The sequence below is a fragment of the Python bivittatus genome, unplaced genomic scaffold (assembly GCF_059951505.1).
Source record: "Python bivittatus isolate LINGU-HERP-01145 unplaced genomic scaffold, Pbiv_v1 ctg000480_np1212, whole genome shotgun sequence".
In the NCBI taxonomy this organism is placed as follows: Eukaryota; Metazoa; Chordata; class Lepidosauria; order Squamata; family Pythonidae; genus Python; species Python bivittatus.
In genome coordinates this window covers 33,563,477-33,586,316 of record NW_028277075.1, presented here as the reverse complement: position 1 = coordinate 33,586,316, position 22,840 = coordinate 33,563,477, and the positions used below count along the sequence as shown (strand labels likewise).

Below are 22,840 nucleotides of genomic sequence, written 5' to 3'. Positions count from 1 at the left end.
CAAGAGATGATTTCAGCTCTCTGGTTGAAGACAAAGAGAACAGGATGTGTGAGGCAGAATAGATGCCCATCCTCCCACTCCGTTTGCTATCTAAAGAGTTCCAAAATAAGAAAGTGTTGTAAATGTTAATAAAATGATCCATATCAGAATATGAGCAGAAATTTGTTAGAATATGCTGCACTATGTTTCGTTTATTTATTTATTTAATAAATTTCTTATAGGCAAGTTGTTTTTAGAATAGATACGTAGCATTCAGGTTAAATTACATGGAGGCCCCATTGGAATTAACAAGCCTTAAATCGATCGTTATGACTGTGCCATTTATTTCAGTTGTCCTTTTTTGATCAATCTAATTTAACCAAAGTTGGTCAAGTTACAGTTGCTTTTTGCAGTTCTAGACATTTCCCTCAAGAGTGAGAAAAAAGGGACAACTTGCATTCCATATTAACTCAAAAGGGAATGTTGCATTTTAATCTTAAATAAAGAACATACCCTTGAAATACAGAACAAGTAGCAAGCCTAACTTCCCATCACTTTTTCTCAGCCCCTGCAGTAACTAGATACAGCCCTGCACACAAAAGATCCCCAGAAAGGTTTGTTCTGAGGGACTGTGCTCCTCAGCTGAAAAATGTTGCCTGCCTCTCTTCTAACAGATCAATAGTTTAGTATTTCCCCTCCCCCCCCTCAATCTCTGGACCCAATTGCAGTGGCTTTATTGCAAAGCGATGCAGATGCTCTTCCGTGTTGCTGGGTTGTAATCTTGTTTTGATCAGGATCGCTATTGTCTGGAAGATGACTGTTCTTACTTGAGAAGAGCGGCCTAGATGCAGCATCTGGAGGCTTCATTGATGTAGTAAACTTAGCAGCTATCTATGTGTACTTGCTACATACTCTATAATTTGACGCGTAGGGAAAAATTTAATTATGCTGTTTCATATAAGGGGGTGAGAAGGGGAGAAGCTGGGAGTGAATGCCATAAAAGGAGAGTGTTAGAGAGTTGTCATACAGGTAGCTTACATTTGCATTTCAGAGTTCAGAGTTCAGAGATTAGATATGTAGGAGTTACATTTCCCATGTCTTTATTTCCACTAGAACAGTTGAATGTTCATTATCATTCGCTTCCCTTTATTATTTTACTTTATTTTTCTGTTTTAAATTCTATTCTGTCTTATTCTGGGCTATGTACTATTTTATATGCTGCTTTTACTTTACATTATTGGTTATTATTGTGTTTTTAGTATGCACAGTAAGGGATAGGAAGAAGGGATAATAGAAAATAATTGTAATGATGATGGCTGCTGACTTGAGGATTGCTGTACTTTTATTTAAACAGATATCCAGGATTAAATGCCAAGTATAAAGAATAGCAAGATCCAGTTTGGTGTAGTGGTTAAGACACTAGGTTAGATATCCTGGTGACCATGAGTTCTAGTCCCACTTTAGGCACAAAGCCAGCTGGGTGACCTTGGCCCAGGCACTCTCTTTTAGCCCTAGGAAGCAGGCAATGGCAGCCACTTCTGAAATCTTGCCAAGAAAACTGCAGAGACCTACCCAGGCAGTCACCAGGAGTAAAAAAGCTGACTCAAGGCGGAAGGAAGGAAGGAAGGAAGGAAGGAAGGAAGGAAGGAAGGAAGGAAGGAAGGAAGGAAGGAAGGAAGGAAGGAAGGAAGGAAGGAAGGAAGGAAGGAAGGAAGGAAGGAGAGGTCTGTGTAGGCAGGCTATGCAAATGAGGAAACTGTATTCAAAATATTAGAATTGATCTCTCTTTCATTTTCATGTTCATTTATATGGGCAACTGGGTTGGTGAGCAGTGTTGCATCTTACAAGGCAGCCTTGGGGAATTTCCAGTGGAATTCTCAGGCAATTTAATAATTCCGTTGCTCAGTTGAGTTGACTTGAATTACCAAGGTAGAATATAACCACACAAACCCTTTTGCCTAGCAGCAAATGTCTCCAATACCACAGTTGGGAAGTGTAACTACTCTTCTTTCATTTTGACCTCTCCTAGATTTTTCTAACTTACTTATCTTTATGAGCTCCAGTCTTTCTAAGCAATGGTATGCAAGCTCACTTGATTTCCAGTGGTTATCTACAAAAAGCCTTTACAGTCATTCACCATCAAAGAACAGGCAGCGCCACAAACTCACGCATATGACCGTGGGTCCACCTGTATGTATAGGTTTAGCTGTGGCCAGTCTTGCTTAGGCAATGTTTAATTGATATGTGAAAGTGACAGACTTTGGTTGCAGGACAATTTTGTGGCAGGATAGATAAGAATGATACCCACCCAGAATTCTTAAACTGTATCTAGAAATTGATCCGGAATTACAACTGTGTCCTTTTAGTCATAAGAAAGCCAATGTAGTGTAATGCTAAGATCCTGGACTAGGGGTGGGGAGATCCAGGTTGTAGTCCTCCCTTCAGCACAGAAGCCAGCTGTTTAGACCAGTCACTCTCTTTTAGCCCTAGACTAGAAAGTTGAAAAAGAAATCTATCTACCAGTCTGCACTGGACTAGCATGGTAGATTATGGTCCATAACCTTCAGTGAAGAGCCCTTCATCTTGCAGTGGATTGATTTAGGCTAACAATAATAATGACAATAACAACAACTACTACTACTAGAAGTCATAGGTTTAATTATGGCTGGAGCAGAGCCCTTACAGTAAGTAGGACAAGCTAGTAATTATAGGCTTAATGATTTCAGTGTATCTACTGAAGTCTGATTCTAAGTCTGTCTGTTTGGGAATTTAGTTAGGCTTATATCTTACTTGGCCTGATTTATGCTTTCACCTATATCTGCCACCCAATTTACATAATCATGACTTTGGGTGGTATACATTAAATAACTCCCCCCCCCCAAACAATATGGAAATTTTAAAAAAGCAATATCAACCCCCCCCAAAATAAAATAAACTGACACATCAAGCAACATGCAGCCAGTGCTCACCATTTGTACCATCTCCCTCCCAGAAGATGGACTCATCTATCATCTTAGCCCAGTGCCCAGGGGAAAAGATAAGTTTTTAAAGCTTTTCTGAATGCTAACAGGGTCAGGGCCATCCAAATATTTTATGTTTGTGCATGTGTGTGTGTGTGGGGGGGGGGGATTCTTCCAAAGGGCAAGTGCAACAACAGAAAAGGCATGCTTCAGAAGCCTATTGGAAGCCAGTCAGCTCGTGAAGTGGTGGTGTTACTAAGGTGCTCCCATAACTACCTAATCCACTGCATCCTGGACCAATTGCAGCTTCCAGATGGCCATCAAGGACAGCCTCATGTGGCAATAGTGACTATCAGCAGGGTCTTCTGACCCTGGAATGGAGTTATGCAAAGACTTTCTGACCACCTGCTCCTTTAGCAGTAACTGTGAGTCTAAGAGGACTCCCAAATTGTGCACCAGTTCTGAGTGTGGGGTGGGGGGTACAACCACCTTCAAAACCAGTGGTGGAAAATTTCCAGTTCCAATTTAAGCAGTGCCCCAAACACACAGCCATTCAGTCTTGCTAAGATTGACTTGAAGCCTATTCTTCCCCACCTAGGCCTCCAGACACTGGGAAGGAACCTTGACAGCATCACCTGGTTGGCTTGGGACAGAGATATACAACTTTGTATATCATCAATACTTCACCTTGTCCTGATTAATGACCTCACTCACTGGTTTCAAGTAGAAACAGTTAAACAGAATCAGGAAAAGAGTAGCACCCAGAGGCACTCTGCAAAGGGGCCGGGAGTAGAGCCCTGAGGCATCCCTCAAAGTGGAGATCTAGGGGTCTTCCCCTATCAACAGTGCCTTTTTTCCAGCTAATGGATGCCATAGATAGTTAGAGCTGCTGCATCTGCAGGTAGTGATGTAATGCCCAGAGTTGCTGAGAGGTGGGCGGCACATAAATTTATTATATTCTTTTTTAGTTTTTTTTTTATCTTGCATTAAAAATAATAAACATACCTAATGGCCCTTCCTCCTCCTGTTTTCCCCACAACAACAACCCTGTGAGGTGAGCTGGGCTGAGAGAGAGTGACTGGCCCAAAGTCACCCAGCTGGCTTTCATGCTTAAGGCAGGACTAGAACTCACAGTCTTCTGATTTCTAGCCTGGTGCTTTAACCACTAGACCAAACTGGCTATTAATTATTATTATTATTATTATTATTATTATTATTATTATTACTATTAATAATAATAATAATAATTAGTGCAATGCAGCATGTATCATTACTTGGGAAAAACTTTGCTTGCCATAGCCTAGTGTCAAATTACAAAATCTGTTTGAATGTTTGTGACAGGGAGTCTACAAGGCCAGTCCCTTCTTATGGGAGAATTATTTTTTATAACATTTAATGTTATAGAAACATTTGTCAATTCAGGTGTTAGCAAAAACAGTTGTTGCTTACTAATCAACAAAATAAGCACCTGTATAGTGAACTGTGTTTGAATTAGTTAAACCATAGCCATAATTGAGTGTCCAGAGCTGTGGTACCAGAAAAAAAAATGCCTTCTACAATGTAATATTCAGGAAGTCAGTTGTTCTTTTTCTGCTCTGGAGACAGAGATGGGGAAAAGGAAGAGGCAGCTTCCTGCTGTAAGTTGGATTCCATCACTTTGACAACAAGCCTATTTTTGTACCTTATAATTGTCTGAAGGGAAGTGTAGAATAATTGGCTGCAGCGCTGATTGAAGGAAATGCATGGTACATGTGTCTGGGTTGTCACTTGGTAATGCTTTTAATTGGGCAATTGCAAGTAGTGAGGATAAAATTGTCTTTTGAATTTTGCAGTTATCCTGAAGGTATATGTGAGGAAAAAAGAAAATTAGTTTCCAAAAGAAAATTCAAGGATTGATTTTCATTTGCATTGAAAGGCAATGAAGATATAAACTATAAAACTTTTACAGCCATTAGGAGTTGGATTGATGTTGGTGTCTGCAGAACTAAGAACTTCTCTCATATTCTTAATACAGGAGAAACACACTGGAAAACCAGATAAAGCCCTTGTGTCTTCTAGAGTATTGTGTCTCAAGGTTTTATCTTTTGTATGAAAGAAAAATAAAGAATATAGCAGTCTTTCCCAACCTGGGTAGTATTCACATGTGTAGATGTCAACTCCTGGGATTTTCAGTAGTGGCCATACTAATTGAGAATATAGGTAGTCCTCAACTTACGACCATTCGTTTAGTGACCATTCAAACTTACAACAGTGCTGAAAAAAGTGACTTACAACCAGTTCTCGCACTTAAGACGGTTGCAGTTTCCCTGCAGACATGTGATCAACATTTGGGGATTTGGCAATTGGCATGTAGTTACAATGATTGCAGTGTCCCGGGGTCACCTGATCGCCATTTGCAACCTTCCCAGCCAGCTTCTGACAAGCAAAATCAATTAGGAACCGCATGATTCACTTAATGATCACATAATTCACTTAACAACTGCAGTGATTGCTTAATGACCACCATAATAATGTTGTAAAATTGGGTGTGGTCACATGATGCCTCGCTTAACGAACACACTGCTTAACAATGAATTTTCTGGTCCCTATTGTAGTAAATTGAGAACTACCCATATTGGGAGTTAACCTACAGATGTGGTAAGCACATAGGCTAGGGGTGTTGTAAGATGTAGAAAGTCCTGCTGCAACTCTTTGTCATAACACTCTGTTAAGCAGCCTTGTATAAATGAAACTCTCAGTCTAATTTATCTTGCAAGCTTATTATCAGACTTTGGGAACAGGGCAAGAATAAAAATGAAATAAATCAAAACACTTGGACTTCTCTTTCTTGCCTTCAGATCATTATAGCCTCTAAATTCTGAATTTGCTCTGTATGTCATCTGTTGTCACAAATTAAGAGTCTTGCAAGAGAAATAAACAAGAGCTGTGAGCAATCAATGCTGGTAAAAAAAATAAAGACCACAAAAGAAGCTTCCTTTCTCAACACCCATTAGAAGATACCAAATGCCCTCTGGCTCTAGCAGAGGTCTGTGAACTGAAGTTTATAGGCATTGCAGGCAGTGCTCTTCATCATTGATCGAATGAAACAGGAGTTAAATGTGCAGACTTGCAAAAGGGGAAGAAAGGGAAATTCCAGTAATGCCTGTTTGTTCTAATATGTGGTTACATGGGGTAGAGAGCAGGGGAGGAGGAGGTATAAAGTGTTTTAACGGCACCTGAAGCATTTTTTTTTAAATGGTTGCTTTTAGGAATCTTCTAATTTATGCATTATACTTATGAAAAACAGGGAGATGAATTGATGGATCGAGAACTGCTTTTTGTGTTCAGAGTTGTTTACCAGGTTTCTCTCTCCATTGTGATATATTTCAGCGTAAAAGCCTATATTTAGATGTTTTCCAGTAGGATCATATTGTCATATATATTGTCTGTGATTTGATATTGCTTATATTTTCTGCAGAGTCTGAAAAGCACCACAGCCTGCAAGTAGCTTAGTTTACTTTCTGAACTGATACTCAAACTATCTGAGCTTTAACTTAAAGCTCTATAAAGATCTATCCACATCTTTACTGTATAAACTTCATATTGACAAGGAGAAAACAATATGGAGTTTATAACTTCTGCAGCATCTGTATTCACATGAGGCCTGACTGGCATGACTTATGAGTCATTGGGGCATCTCACTCACTTGAACTACACTCATGGTCTAGACTGGATAACTCTGGGAAGCAGACTGGGTGTATGATGGTATTCCGTATTTTTAAAAATGAAATTGTATATCAAGCTGAGTTCTACAGAATTTCTTAATTCATCCATTTGTGTTTGTTTTGCGTAATTTGTTCTGTTCCTTTCAAGGATCAGGGACTATATGCATGACAATGAGAACTCCATCTGAGCCAGTGTTGTCCAAACTTGGCCACTTTAAGATGAGTGGACTGGCTGGGGAATTCTGGGAGTTGAAGTCCACTCATCTTAAAGTGGCCAAGTTTGGACAACACTGATCTAAGCAATACTACATGGTTTGAGACTTACATTTTCTGTGAATCCACTAGACCTGGTTGATAGTTTTAAGCTTGTGAAGCCAAGAGGCCTAAAAGTTCCCTTTCAAGAATAACACTGATCCCCCAAGGAAAAAATAACTTATTTTTAACGGATTTGTAGTGGTTTGCTAGTGACAGTATATGCGTATACTGGAGGACAGTATACTCATGTTGGAGGAGAAAGCTGGAAAAGAGAGAAATGTTTGTGGGGAATCTGAAATGACCTTTTCTTGGACACGCAAAAACAAAAAGGGACTTTTTAATCTTTAAAAGCAGATTCTAGGATGAGCTTTGGTACAATTTAGTTTTGGGTGGAGACAAAGAATGTAGAACTTGCTGTAGTTAGAATTTTTATTGAGAAGAACGATGGGTGGCAGTGCAGAATTTCCTAATAAAATAGAAATTCAGGTTTCTGTGACAGTCATGGCACATATGTAATCTTGTTTAGGAGTGAGAAATACATTTTTTAAAACTTTACATTCTGAGGGTACTGCATTCTGAACAGGAACTTAATGGGTATATGTGGCTGGGACAGAAACAAACATTTTGGGCAAAACAAATATAAGGTGAGTGTAATCATAAATACAAAGTGACATAGATACACAAGAGAAAGTGTGACAATTGTGATTTATGTAATCCAGATCATTAGTCAAGAGCTGTTAGATATTGGGGCCCAATACCAGCTAACATTTGCCAGCCAGAATATTATTTGACACATTAAAAATGCAAAAGTGTTTGCGTGCATGCATACAGTTGGGGATTTTATGCTAAATTTTGCACCTGCTAACCTATTCTCTGCTCAGCATGCCCTTGCTTTGGAAGGTTGAACAAAGAGAAACCATTCCCAGCAGGTACAATATTAGAGGAGAAATGCCATGTGTGGGCTTTCTCTTTTTACTCACTGTGTCTCATGTACAGGAGTACAGGTTCTAAGGAGATCTCTATATTTAGCTTTCAGCTACCCTCTTCTGGAGCTCCAATTTCTTTTTGTGTTTGTGTCCCCAGGTGACTGCCTGAGCTCTTACTAAACTCAAATGTATGCCTCCTCACGTGGACTGTAATCTGGAGCTCTTCCCTTCTTAAAGATTGCTGCTTTGAATATGATCAGATCAGTTCAGCTATGGATGAAAGTCATTGCCTCAGACAGCCATCATGCATGCTTCATCTGCCCCAGTTGCTCAACTAAAGCTTGATGGTCTGGATCTTTGATCTTGCCCATGTACTATGTGTAAATGACCAAGTATTTCATGAAAGCCTCTGCCAGATCTCCTAAGTTTCAGCAAGCAAGGCCCATGATTGTATGAACTGTAGTAAAAAAAAAAAGAAAAAATCTGGTGGTCCCAATACTATCTGTCATGCAGTATATTTAACTAGCCACTATTTTGGAAGATTTAGGAAACCTGATAATGTTTGGAAACAGGATCAAACTACTTCTGTAATTTACCTCTTTCAGAATTCAAGGGATGAACAACAAGGTTTTCTTTAGTGTAAAATTGCATGGTAGAATGTATCTTCTCTTGAATAACAATTAACCTTACGGTATTCTTTTGATTGCATAGTTTTATTTACCAAGAAGCACATAGGAAGAACCTCAGGAGATCACTATAGTTGGCCTAGAATGTTGTTCTTCCAGAGGTAATGCATTACCTCCCAGAGGTAATATGTATTTACTAATTATTATTAGTAACCATCATGATGAGTAGCTGTTGAGAGCTTTACATTCACAAATTTATCTAAGGCTCTTAAAGCCAAATAAGCTGATACTTGTCACTACATCTGTTAATAGGAATTTTATTTTTTGATTACATACTCTGTGAAAAATTACTACTATGTATCTATACTAAATGTTCCACCCTTCAGCTTCTTTGAATGATCCCTGATTCTAGTATTAGGATAGAGTATTGTCCACTTTCTCTACAGCATGCATCATTTTATAAACGTCTCCTGTACCCACATGTACCTCTTTTTACACTAAACACTTCCTAGCATAGTTATCTTTCCTCATAAAGGAGTTGTTCTAGGCTCTTGATCATTTTGGCTGCCCATTTCCTTCCATTTTCTAAGCTCTAAAATATTATTTTTGAGAGGTGGTGGTAGATTATTTTACATTAGTTACACTGAATTTTATTTGCCTTGTGAGGTGTATTTCTTCATTAGAGATCATCTTTTTGGAGCATTTTGTCATCATTTTGTTTTAATCTCATTAAATTACCATTTCCAAGCTTAGCCATCTTATTGCTCATCCCTAAAACCAAATTATTTTTAAATATAGTAAGGTAATAATGCAGTCCTTATTGCAGATCCTTGGATGCTTGTTGTTTATAACCTGCAAGAATATACTGTTTGTATCCTTTGCACTTTGTTTTTTTAAGCTGTTACCAGTGCATAACAGAACCTGTCTTCTTATCTTATGACTGCTAAGATGGTTCCAGAATCTTTGATAGCACTGAGAGATGTTGTCAAAAATCTTTTGAAAGTCCATGTAAAATTATTATTGGATCACTCTTGTACACAGACTTGCTGACCTTCTCAGGAAAGAATCAGTACTTAATCTTTGCAAAAGCCATGTGGATTTTTCTTCTGCAGAACTCGTCCAGAATGCTTGATAATTTTATCTTATTAGCTGTTTTACCTTATTAGCTGCTTTTCTGCTTTTGATAAATTTAATTTTGTTGTTGTTGTTGGTGGTGGTCTTCTTTGCATCCTTTATTTTGTAGCTTTTTGTATTTCTTTTGTGCAGCTTTGTGTTTGTTTTTGTTTTCTTCATTTGAACAAGTTGCCTATTTTCTGAAGGAAATGCCTTTTCTGTAGACAGTTTCCTGAACTGTTGTTAACTGTGCTAGTCATCTCCTGGACTTGACTTCTGATATACTTCCTGACCTGTGGTATATATTCTGACTGAATTTATATTGTAATGAATATTATCTATTTTCAAACGTTCTGGAGAAAATTAAGCTTTTTGAGTTTCTCTTTCAGATTCCTTTTTACTAATACTCTTTTTTTTTTTCAAGTTTACCCCTTCAGGCCTGGATACTACTTAGGATTAAGTCCAGTGTTGCCTCCCATCTAGTCAGTTCTGTGTTCAATATACTTGAGGCACAATTGTTTAGAGCAGCGTTTCTCAGCCTTAGCAACTTTAAGATGGGTGGACTTCAAGTCCCAGAATTCTGTGCTGGCTGGGAATTCTGGGAGTTGAAGTCCACTCATCTTAAAGTTGCTAAGGTTGGGGGAGACTGGTTTAGAGTATCAGGCCAATCTTGTATTTATCTTAACTGGAGCATTCATGTATCCAGTCTGTAAGGGAAGCTGTTGTTGCCCATTTCAAGATCATCCTGAACATTCTGGCTGGCTAGAGGCTGGTATTACCACCTGCAGAGTTTTTGTGGAGGAATCTGGTCATTTTGGTATTCATCATCTATTGGATACTAAATATTTTTTGACATAGAAAAGCTATTCCAGCAATGGTAGACTCTTATTTATGCACTCTCTAATGTGTGTGTGTGTGTGTGTGTGTGTGTGTGTGAAGTTTTTATCTAGTGCTCAGTGTATCCCATTAGTTCTCTCAATTCTACCTCACTTCTGTTATCCCTGCTATATTTATTTATTTACTTAGTGGATTTATATGGCTGCATATTTCACATGCATAAATCTGGGCGGCTCACAATAATAGAAATAATAAAAACATATGTAAAAAATCTAAAACCCATAGCAGCTGGAAAAAAAATTACAAAACCAACACTCAGCATAACTAAGTAGCAGACTCTGTTCCACACCCAGGGCCCCAGGCTCGAGCCCAGAGCCAGGTCTTCAGGGATGGTCAATAGGGGCAAGGCCAGTTTGATCTCTGGAGGAATATTCCAGAGGGCGTGTGCCACAACAGAGAAGGGTCTTCATATATTTATAGGAAGATAAATACCATATGGCAAGGACTTATAAATCCTTGTAGTTCTGTGATCCTTTTGTCTTTTCCCACTCCCCAAACTGCTTTCAAACACGGTTACAATTGCATATTAATTAGGTGTGGCTGCTGTAAATCTAAGCATGTGAGGGTGCTGCTTAGCATACCTAACAAAAAATGTTTTTCCATTTCTTGATGATGATGATGATGATGATGATGATGATGATGATTTGGTCTTAATGCAGGATTAAGTTTTGAACCATGCATGCCTTTGAAGTGTACAAGATAGAGGTTTTGTTGGTAAGTGTGTCTCATTGCAAAGTGCTTGTCTGAATACACTTGTTATGCAAAATGCACAATTATTCTATTAACACAGGCACAGGCACAGGCATATCAGTATCTTGTATATGTTTTCATGTCACCTAAAATAACTCCATTGTTAATCATGAGGTGAAGTGGAATTACAGTGGTACCTCGGGTTACGAACGCCTCTGCTTACGAACTTTTCGGGTTACGACCAGCTCTGGCCGCAAAATTTACCTCGGTTTGCGAACTCCGCCTCGGGGTACGAACCGGATCCGCGGCCATTTTCCGCTGTGCCACGTGGTCCACGGCCATTTTCCGCCCGTGCCACGTGGTCTGTGGCCATTTTTCCACCCGTGCCACATGGTCCGCGGACGCCGGAACGGATTAACGGTAATTACATTGAACCTTATGGGAAAATTTGCTTCAGGTTGCGAACAAATCGGGTTGCGACCAGAGTCATGGAACAGATTAAATTCGTAACCCGAGGTACCACTGTATTTTTGTGTTAAAGTAAATAGTGGTAGAACAAAATCCTGGTTTTATTTAATAGTATGGGACAACATAAAATAGTACTTTGTACTGAAGCAGGTTGATGTACTATGATGGTACCTTTTTTTCCTGACATTATATTAGATTAAAATGTTTTTATTACATAATAAAGTTTGCCTTTCCAAAAGGCCATTCACATCTGCTAACTCATTCTCATTCTACTTCCTGTGATATTTTCAGACTGGCCAGTGACATATTCTTATTCTTACTTGCATTCTGAGACAAAAACCTTTCATGGGGCTCATGTGCAGTGGAAAATGTTAAATATAGAGAAAAGTCTGCTTGGTCATCCTGGGCAGTGTTCTGTTAATGTGCTCCATCAAGTCCGCCTCTCTTTTAGTCGGAAAAAGTAGTTAAATACTGTGATTACTTTTGTCGCAGTGACTAAGCATGTAATACAAGCAAAGAAAGGTCTCTTAGATATCTGCAGTTTGCCATCAGTTTAAATAGCTTTTAGATATACACATAAGCACAGAGATATCCCTTTCTCTGTATCTTTATCGTCTGTGTGTGTGTGTGTGTGTGTGTGAGAGAGAGAGAGAGAGAGAGAGAGAGAGAGAGAGAGAGAGCGAGCTGAAGCATCATGGCAATCCTCACTTGTCACCGCGGTATCTTGTTAAAATTGGTGCACTCCTTTCTTGTTCCCTCATAAAGAACGAAGTGGAAAGGTTTTTGAGAGGCATCCACATGTTCCTTCTAACTTCAGCTTGAAGATGCCTCATAAAGCATTCTTTAAAGACATGTCTGCATGACGCTGCCTGTGACTGGGGTGATGGAGTGGCCAGGACTGGACTCAGCCCAGTGCAGCCCTCATTGGTTGCTTTCAGTCGCCGGTGCCACCCCCACCCCACCCCTCCAGTTCACTGTTGACCTACCTTCATGTTCGCTTTGGTTGGTGTTGCTGGACTGACATGAGGTCAGACGAGAAGCAGCAGCACCAAGTTTGCTACAGAAAGTGGTACCTCAGGATTAAAAATAAACCATATTTTCAAAAGTGACTTGTCTTTTGGTTTCTCTGGCAATATTGGGACTACTTTGGAATAGCTCCCACCTGAGATTTGAGGGATCCCCATCCTCCAAGAAGGCCATGAAGACCTGGCTTTTCCTGCAGGTGTTGGGCTAGGATGGGATTGAGTCAGGAAGCTGGGAGTCTGGTTGGTCTGATGCCTGGTGGGAAGAGTGGTTTTGTTCTTATTCTTGTTTTTAGCCGTTGTTGTGAGCCGCCTAGGATCATTATATGGCATAGGTGGCCATATTAAGTTCTTATTATAATCATCATCTGATACCCTCATTGCAACCTGGCTGTCAGACCCTTGTGGTAACAAATGCGCTAATAGGTGGGTCACTATAGACCGGTCTTGGTGTACCTGCTGGGGTGCAAGTGGTGCCAAATCACTAGAGAATGTGGTAGAACCTTTCTGTCAGTTGGGGCATTTTCCTGCATGGGTCTGACAGGAAGGTTGCACCAATATTGCTAGAGCAATTTAAAGGTTTAGATGTAAAGGTTCTGACAGATGACTAAACACGCTGGTTTATCCATCTGTCAAAACTTGCCTCTAGAGCAATTTCTTGATGTTTTCCCTGCTGGCAGGGAAATCCACCAATTGCTGCTGCTTAACTTGTCCCTCAGTAACCTGTTAGGACAGTACTGCTTGCCAGCCTCCGTACAAAGTCAGAGTAGAGACTGGTTATGTAGTCTGTCTGTACAACCTTTTTGTTAATATAGTTTGGTGAGTTTTTCCTTTTTAGTATATACACATGCCTATAATTGCTCAGTAGGTTTTAATTACAGTATTTTGCTCCTTTTTAAAAATGTCACTATTTTTGTTTTCCTTATTTGTCATCAATATTTTCTTGCTGATATGGGGACATATCACCTTGCAGAACATGATATTTCCGGTGATTTTCCTATCCAGTTTGCTCTGGAACAGACTAGCTTAGCTTCATATGTGGAATCATCTGAACCGCCTTTTTAAAATGTTCTGCATCTGTTTTGAGGGAGCCTGTCTGTTTACCAAATGCCCTTGTATTGGCATATTTTAGGAGCTGTCTTCCTAAACAACAGATGCAAATTTCTGGTTCATCTAAAGCAGTCCCCAGCTGGGGAATTCTGGGAGTTGAAGTCCACACACCTTAAAGTTGCCAAGGTTGAGAAACACTGATCTAAAGTAACTAAAGCAATCATTTTGACCCAAGATCATTGCTAAAGCAGTAGTGTGTTAAATTCACATTTTATCGGGCATTCCAGTTTTAATCTTGACTTTCTGTATGTGTGTTTGTATTCATAGCTGCACTCTCTTGCTGCAGACTTTTAAAAATCCTTTCTGTATGCCCTATGGACTATCTTCTGCCATCACTAATGGTCACTGCTGAGCTGTTAAATGCACTTCTTCTTGAGCTATTCCTGGCAGTGCCAGCTAATGGCAAACTTTAGTCATAATATAAATATGGCCACAAACCTGGATGAGTATAGTCCAATAAATGATGTCCTGAGGTGTTTTCCAGAGGACAGAGTGCGGTCTAGACAGCCACTTCTTTTTTCCGCATTTTTTTCAGTGTGAGATTGTTCAGAGGTTCAAATTGTGTGTGTGTGTGTGTATGTGTGTGTGTGTATCATGGGTAAGCATTTTAGTCAAAGTGGATATACCAGATATCTGACTTCCATTGTCTGTGCTATTACATAAAGGGCAAACATACACAATTTGAATGTGTTTTTGTTTTGCCCTGAGTTAGTTTGCATTTCTTTTGTATCTTTTGATTGATTGTACAAGTTCCCATAATATAATTGCTTTCCCCTAATTGTTGGGCATGTATTTAAGGCAAGTGAGAGCCATTCCCTCTTCTCCAACACATGCAATTTCCCCCTGCACTTCATTTTTTTCCTCCTACACATATTTTTTTTTCTTTAAGAACATTCTACCAAAAAACATCTACCTCAAGTTTTTCCTATTTAGTTTCACATTGTGGTGAGTATTTGAGGCTCAATTTGCATAGCTGTATAAATCAAAACTCGGGAAATCAGACCTTTATTTTATTTTATTTTATTTTATTTTATTTTATTTTATTTAGCGAAGAACTGATTCAGGGATTTCTGGTTACAAAATGTTCTATAGTACAGTTAAGCTAAGGAGGACGAATGCATTTCTCTTAGCTGCAGTTTAATTGTAATGTTGCTGGATTAATTCCCAAGACAGGAGATGTAAATGCAGGCTTTGTGTATGTATGTGTACAGAAGTGAAACTATCTACTTGCAAAATGCTATAGAATGAATGCATTTGATACGCTGAAGATGTCAGCTTTCATTCTTAAATAATGGTCCTAGTCCATATGGCTGTACAATAAACAGAAGTATAATTGGGCGGTGTCTACGGAACTATGAAAAATCGGAGGTAATGTGGGGCAGATTTAACAGTACTGGAGTTTAGTACTCTGAACAGCTCAATTCCGTACTCTTGTCTCTTTCGCCTTTTTCATGTTTGAAAAGCAAGAAGAAATATGAAGAAGAAACAACAATACCAATCTTTATTTAATGTGCACTACAGTGAATAAACAGATTCTTTAGTACAGTGTGGCTATTTGCGCAACTGATCTACCTAACTGTTGTCATAAACTTTTACTGCTGATGTGGTTTTCTGTGTAGTCATTGTTTTCCAATCCAAAATCTGTTGGTGACTTACACTATTCACAGTTGTCCTGGAAAAACAGGTGGAATATAGTTGTTTCCTTCCCAACGAAGAAGCTGCTGCCACTGGTCGTGGGTATATCCCAGCTGTTGTGAATCAGCTCCATGTGACCACATTCCAGAAAGGGAGAGTGAACTTTGAAAGGGGCTGTAAAACTTTCAGAATTTTTTTAGAAAATCAGCTGTCCTTGATGACTCTTGGATATAAAATGCTGCTCTTTTTTTCCCTCCCCCAGAGGAACAGTAATTTCACATGCCCTTTTCCCCCCAGAAAATCTCCTCTCTGTCAAGGGTACATAGGGTACATAGATTTCTTTACCACAAATTATTCCTATATAAAATTGCAGAAATAAGAATTCTTATGAATTGTACTTGTAATGAATTATTTGTAGAACTATAGGAGCGTGTTTTTCAAATAAGCTTTTCGGGAGAGGGGCTTATTTCTATGTGCAAGGGCAAAATATTGTTTGGTGTTGGAGTGAGGCAACTGCAGGTACTAAAGAACAAGAAACAAAAAGAACCCTTTTAAGGAAGGCAATATGACAATGTGCTAGCCAGAATAAATATATAGTATCATGGATCAACATTTTTATTAAAATATGTAGCAACTCTGATTTTGTATAAATGCAGATTTTAATAAATATCTTGTGGAATGTTAAAGGATTTTTTAATCAGAGCCCAGGAAATTGCACAATTGTATCTAAGGGATTCTTTAAAACATTTATTTATTTGTTAGCTTTGTATCCCAGCTTTTGTTCAAGAGCTCAAAGTAGCATGTGTAGCACTCCTCTTCCTATTTTTCCCCATAAGAACAATTCTGTGATATGGGTTGAGCAAAGAAAGAGTGACCCAGTAAGCTTTTACAGCTAGGGTGGGCTTCAATGTGGGTTTCCCCAGTTTCCGGCACCTTAACCAGAACATCATGGTGCCTCCATTTGGGACATAAGGCCAAGTACACATTTTGGGGATGAACAACCAAGGCAAAACAAGGAACACTAAACAAATATGTTCAGCTAGAGCAGAACAAATGCAGACTGTATAAAGACAAAGACTCATAGGTAATTGGTGATCTCTACAGAAATCTTTTTGTTCACTGTACCATGTTTTGCCTTGATTCTTCATTGTAAAAATGAACATTCATTTTTATTTATGAGCAGAGGGTCCAGGATTCAGCTAGAGGGTAGCAGCACTGTCCAGGATTTTGCCTTTTCAAAGAGTATTTGTCTGATAAAATAAAGAGCCCTTTTGAAATAGCCATTATTGAGCATGGCCCTTGCTGTAACCCAAATTTAAGATTTTGAAGGGTGTTAAGCACACCTGTTTTTCCTCCTTCCTTGTCATCACCACATTATGCAAACTAAATTCAGAATTTTTTTTTCTTCCTAGCACTTTTCTTGCATGTGTAGGGTCCACTTTTTTCGGATCAACTGAATGTTGTCCCATTGGCTGCAACATAAATTGACTGACTGGCTTCTCGCCCGACTCTGACATTGGGGGCTGAGAGAGAGCGACTGGCCCAAAGTTACCCAACTGGCTTTCATGCCTAAGGTCATCCAGTAAATTCAGAATTATTGCTGTCAACAAAATAATACACATTGGCTCTCCTCTGTATAACCAACATGAGCATGTTAGAATACTTAACTCACTCCTCAGCCTTGCTGCAAATAGTATCTTATCAATGCCCATGGTGAAGTTAGGCGGCTTGTTTTTTAGATCTTTGTGACTCTTTCGGTGTTTACTACTTTAGAGTGTTCAGACTTTAGAAGGTTCATTGAAAAGGAAGTTTGGGTGCAAGTCGAGTCCCTCAGTCCACACTAGTATTATGCGTGGACTTTGATAGTTGTGTTCTGCACCCCAGGGAATTACTTTTCCCACATATGTCAGGAAAAACTTTTGAGGTAGACAGATTTTTGTAGTTTGAATATGGGAAAATATTATGACAGTTCTGTTTCAGAGTTAATTTAAAGATATCTAAATTATTTTCTTCCTTCCCCACAAAAGGAGAAAAATAAATAGATGCATAGTGGCTGTGCTCATGTAACAAGCTTGCTCTAGATTCTGAATTAACTGATTTTCTCAGTTTGTGCAATACATTGAACCATTAACTCATATGCTAAGCCACACACACAAAAAGAAAACCCCATAAAAACATCCCAACCAAGGTTATCACTGGTTTGGTTAACCATATTGTGTGAACACAACCATTCTGTATGTGGAAATATAATCCACAGAGGTTCTGTATAGGGCACATTCAGGTATAAACACAGGTCAGAGTTCCTTTTATTTAGTTGAAAGATTCACAAGCTACATTTAGGATAAACCTTCCTGATTCATCTGGTAGCCAAAGATAAAATTTGAAAATAGTCCTGGGAATCAGAAAAGACCATATGCCCAAAGGAATCCCATAAAGTCCCCACTCAGTAATAAATCAGAATGAACCAGGGCTGTCAGGACTCACTCGGCAGCCGGTCATGATGTCACCTCACAGATACCAATTAGAATAAAGTTCTGTAAACTGGGAGATTTTATCTTGGTGGGCAATTGAAGAAAGCTGCAGGTGTCTAGCTCTTCCCAAAACCACAACAGAGTTTGGAAGTATAGCAAAGGGTTGCAGTGCAGAGAAGAACAGCAGAACACTTGAATAAATCATGATTGGAATAACAATAAGGCTTGTTCTTGGTTGTGGTGTTCAGCATTGGAAGCCAAAAACTGAGGAAGTTCACTCACACATATCACATGCAGAAATAGGCTGTGAACAGCTTGCTGTGTTTTGCACTTTAGGTTTGCTTGGATTCATACATGCTAAGCACTAGAACTTCTGGCTTTTAAATTTCTCCATCCTGCTAGTATTTCTTGTGATTATTGAGACCATTGCTCATTACCTCATTATCATTTTAAAATAATGTATGAAGCTAATTGACAGCCTTAGAGTTTATTATGCCTCTTGTTTCATTCTGATGATTTTGTTTCCTGAGAGTTCAAATAGCCCAATTCTGCTCTGGAGTCAAGAGGAGGCTACAGACACTCAAATGGAGAAATTCTCAGTCCAGGACTTCTTCTCCACTGGAGTTGGGTATCTTTGAAAATTGGCCCATTGGATTAATCTCTAGATGAAAATTATTCTTAAGAACACATGAATTGTTAGCTCTACTAGGTAGATCAGACCAGAAAATCAACTCCACAGAAAGAGGAGAACTATACTTTACTGAGATAGGCTATGGTAACAGAATCTCGCAAATCTGATTGTATATTCTCCCTTCCTTCTTATATTCCAGTGACTCAGGGAGGTCTCTGCCTGAGCTGCTTCCAAATATTATCTTGTTTCCCAGGGTTAAAGAATGCTTCAGCCCCCTTTGCCTGGGTAATGGTTCTTGCAAATTTTTTTCAAAGTCACTTTTCTTATTCTCTACGTGGGTAGATAGATGATTATGGGCATCACTCCATTTTGAGGCAACTAAGGATAGCTGTGGGATGGAGAATTTTATTGAGTTCTCTCAATCTTCATCTGATCTGGCTAAAATAGTTAACTCAAATCGAAGTTTTAGTACGTCACTGGGATAAAGGTCTATTTGTTGTTTTAACTAGAACTGTCTCTGTATATGCTAGAGATGGAACTTTTTTGTTGATCAAAAGCAATCTCTCTTGTCGAAGCTCCCGTTAAGGAATGCTTCAGGGTCATTTCGTGCAGCGGATGCCTGACAGCTTGTCCCAGCATATTTGAATTACAAATCAATATCTGTACCAGAGGTGATGAGCATCAGAAGTTGGAACTGGTGTAATGATCGGACTAGGGGAGGGTAGTTCACCATCTCCTGTTAGAGCTGCCACCTGACTCCTATTTTGAAGTATCTGGATCACACACACAGGCTAAAAGAGGTTTCAAAGTGTGTCAGCGGAGCCACTGGTAGATGCTACTTTTTCAGTAACATCAGTTCAGTAGGGAACTGCCTCCATCTGGTGGTGAGAAAAGAATCTTCCATTTATTCCTATTGACTTATTAATTGGTGCCATATTCTATGTTGTCTTTCGGGTTGTAAGAAAACAGCTGGAATTCTTTCACAAAGGGAAATCATTAGAGTTCTTTGTGGGTTGTTTCAGTGGCTAAATTAGGATGTTAGCTGATTAAATCAATCATAGTAGATTAATTGTTCAAGTTACAGTTATTGTGTCACAGCAGTAGATATGGAGGAAAAATACAATCTTTAAATATGATGCACACAGTTCATCAGACAACAGCTTAGAAGAGGAAATCTATTCTTTGTGTAGCAGGAGAAAATACCACTTCTCATCAAGTACTTTCTATCCAGTCTTTGAAAGTACATGTTTCAGTACATCATTGGGATTAAAACATTCAGGGTTGTATGGTTAATTGGTCTAAGTTTTCTGTCCCAGACTTGTTATGCGGAGTTTGTAATCCAACAAGGAATTTGAAGCCAATCCCATTCATTTGCATAGTATTTTTGGATATTTATTATTGTTTTGCTATGAATTCTTCTGTTAGAGTCTTAACTGTACGGTCATGTAGCAAAAAAACCACCGATAAAGATAAAAGGCAGCATTTCTTAAGAGTGCATGGCGAAATTGCTGCCACACGATACCATACATAGCTTTAAAATTCAAGCAGGATAAGATTATCAGTGTTCCGGGTTCAGAGGCATCATGGCTGGCCACTGTATAAAACAAAGCATGGGACTAGATAGGCTGGAGGGAGGGGGAATCTTTTAATATCAGCCGTATATCTTTGGGGGGTAATCCATTGGAAGCTGTGCATGAATGGGACTGAAGTCAACCTGGGTGAGACAGAACTAGCCATTTTCCTTTGTTTTCCTTCATCTTAACCATTCTACTCTTCTTTGCCTTTAGTCAAGTTGGGAGCTTCTGTTATCCCTTGAATATCTGAACTACTTTCAAATGAGGTTTTCTTTGGTAAGATCACAAGTTGGCAGGCCCCAGCCACATGTAACTCCCCACTCCCCCCTGGCCTAGCCTCACAAGATAACGTACCAGATGGCCTCTGACATCCCAAGATAATGCACCAGATGGGGCTTCCTGCTCCCTTTCCCATCCTGAATTCTCTCAGGGCAAAAAAAAATTAAAAAGACCATATGTTATATCAGCAGATGGCTTCTTTTGGCACTTGAAAAAGTTAGCAATTGAGTTGTGGCCCCATCCTCTCTGGAGTTGGTCACTCCTGGATTAGGTGGTGGTTGTGTGAAAATGGCTTATTTGGGAGTATTTGGAGAAGGGAACAACTGGTCTTAATTCAGAATGGAGAAAGAGAATCGTCTGATGATTTGATAGTTCCTCTATATTGTGTGTGTGTGTGTGCATACGTGTACTCAAAGAAAACAGTGTGTCACAATGAGGAACATGACTCGGATATGCTGACTTATCTCTTTGTATTCCCAGACTCCATCTGTCTCACAGGGATGTCCTGTCTTGTCATCAGGGCAGCCAACCTGGCCATTGGGGAATCCACAGGATAAAGCACAGGCCAGCAATATATAAGTATGTGGTATTTTTACTAGCTTGCCCAAGCTCTGTAATGCTGATATCTGTAGCTCCAATCTACTGCTGAACAAAGCTTTTGTTTTCAATTTACACTGCACCCCTCTAGAGCCTGTACTAATTGGGGGCTTGAATCCAAAGGCTGTTTATGGAGTCTGCATGTGTCGCTGGCTTTTGTGTTAGACAACAGCATTCGGTGCCAGAGTTAAAAATGCAGATCTGAAGTGTGTGTGTTTATATATGCAACCCCACACACGCTTTTTTATTTTTATGTGGAATTATGTTTGCATTCTTGAGTAATTGATTGTTAGGCATATTTTACTGGCAAAACACTTACTTATTTTAGTTAATTTATTATAACTGATTTTTAAATTGTTCATTAAGTTTATTAATAAACATTAAGCTTTATATTAGCTTTACTGACTGGCAGTGGACTTTATTATTTAGCTTTTTTTTTTTTTTTACGTCAAAGTTGGGTGTTTCTTGGAGTGACTTAGGAGAGGACAGAGAAAGAGTTGGTGTAGTATGTTATGGCGATCAAGATTTTCCTACTGCTCTGCTGAGGATCCAGGAAAATGGCTGTGGGTTGACTTAAAGCAGAGTGATCAAGGTTCAAGACCACCCTTAGTCATAGAAACTTACATTCTGGATTGCTTGAGGCCAGTCTTTCTTTGCATCCCAACCTTCTGTTGACTTGGACTGTCAATAGAATGGCATCCAAACATCCTTCAACCCATTATAGAACTGCATATGTTCCCTAGTATTCTAGAGAGATGCGTCAGTAAAACAGCTGGGTCAGTTACTAGAGTGCTAATGGCAGAGGTTTTGTGATAAGCAGAACCAAACAGTGATGTGCCATGGTAAAATACTTTTTTCTGTGGATATGGCAGTAGCAACTATACCCTCCTTCTTTGCTGTCCTAGTATTAGTAGAATGCTAGCAAGTAGGACTTTTCAAGTGGAAAAGAGATCTTTCATAGATGCTCAGGTAATGTACTGACTGAATCCTAGAAAGTCCACTATGACCAGTGTACATTGTATTTTGTACATAAAATCACATTCATTTGGATATGCCATAACATGAACAAGCCAAAGAATGGATGGAGATTGGACAGGATATGGACATATTATTTTAGATGCTTTTCAGCTTGTGTAAAATATGCAGGGTGAGAATATAGTCAAACTATTTCAGATTGAAGTTTACAACACTTTTCTCAAAACTTGCTACTGCTTCTCTGACAAAAATTGTAAGTTCTGCTTTTTAAAAAATCCAGTGGTAAAATTTGTACTGAAAAAAAATAGATCTATGGTGAAAATGTCTATTGCCAATGTCAAACACTCATTTCTTGAGCATGATGATGGAAAAAGAATTAGTATCTCAGCTTCTGGCAGCCTCAAAGGAAACCGGTGCTTTAGATTTGTTCCAATCCGCTTTCCAGACAAGGTTCAGGATGGAAACCGGTCTGTGTTTATGCCAGGAAATGGGCACAGGGGAATATTAGTTCTTCTACATCTCATTGGATATTTTTTTAATATTGTGGATCATAACATCCGTCTGGATCACCTTTTCTCTGATAGCATAATTCTGTGCTTTCTGACAGCAGCAACTGAGTCACTTGTGCTGGTGGACACAGCTCTGTTTTAATGATCTTTGGATAATATGATGCTGCATGTTTTTGTTCTATGCCCCACTTTTTAAAATGTGTTGTAAAGCTGATGGGGGAAAAGTCATATGACAGTTTGAGTTGCAGTTTCATCAGTGTGTAGAACAGGAAAAAAGTCAGTCCTACAGAACCCTAATGAGATGTTGAGATTTGCAGTCCCAATACATCTGGAGGATATCAAGTTGGGAAAGACTTAAGAGTTACCACTCTTATTTTGGCCTCAAGAAATAGTGTGGAAAGTTGTAATGGTGAATTTTA

At 39.1% G+C, this 22,840-nt stretch overlaps 1 protein-coding gene across 3 annotated transcripts in view; it reads left to right on the top strand.

Moving 5' to 3' along the window:
* DGKZ (diacylglycerol kinase zeta) overlaps nucleotides 1-22,840 on the top strand; it is a 117,725-nt gene that overhangs the window by 17,865 nt on the left and 77,020 nt on the right. Inside the window, exon 2 of one of the 3 annotated variants that reach the window (XM_025167683.2) lies at nucleotides 20,821-20,919. The exons of the other annotated variants lie outside the window; for them this stretch is intronic. Coding sequence (XP_025023451.2) covers nucleotides 20,821-20,919 — 99 coding nt within the window. The remainder of the gene's footprint in view (nucleotides 1-20,820; nucleotides 20,920-22,840) is intronic. 3 annotated transcript variants of the gene reach the window in all.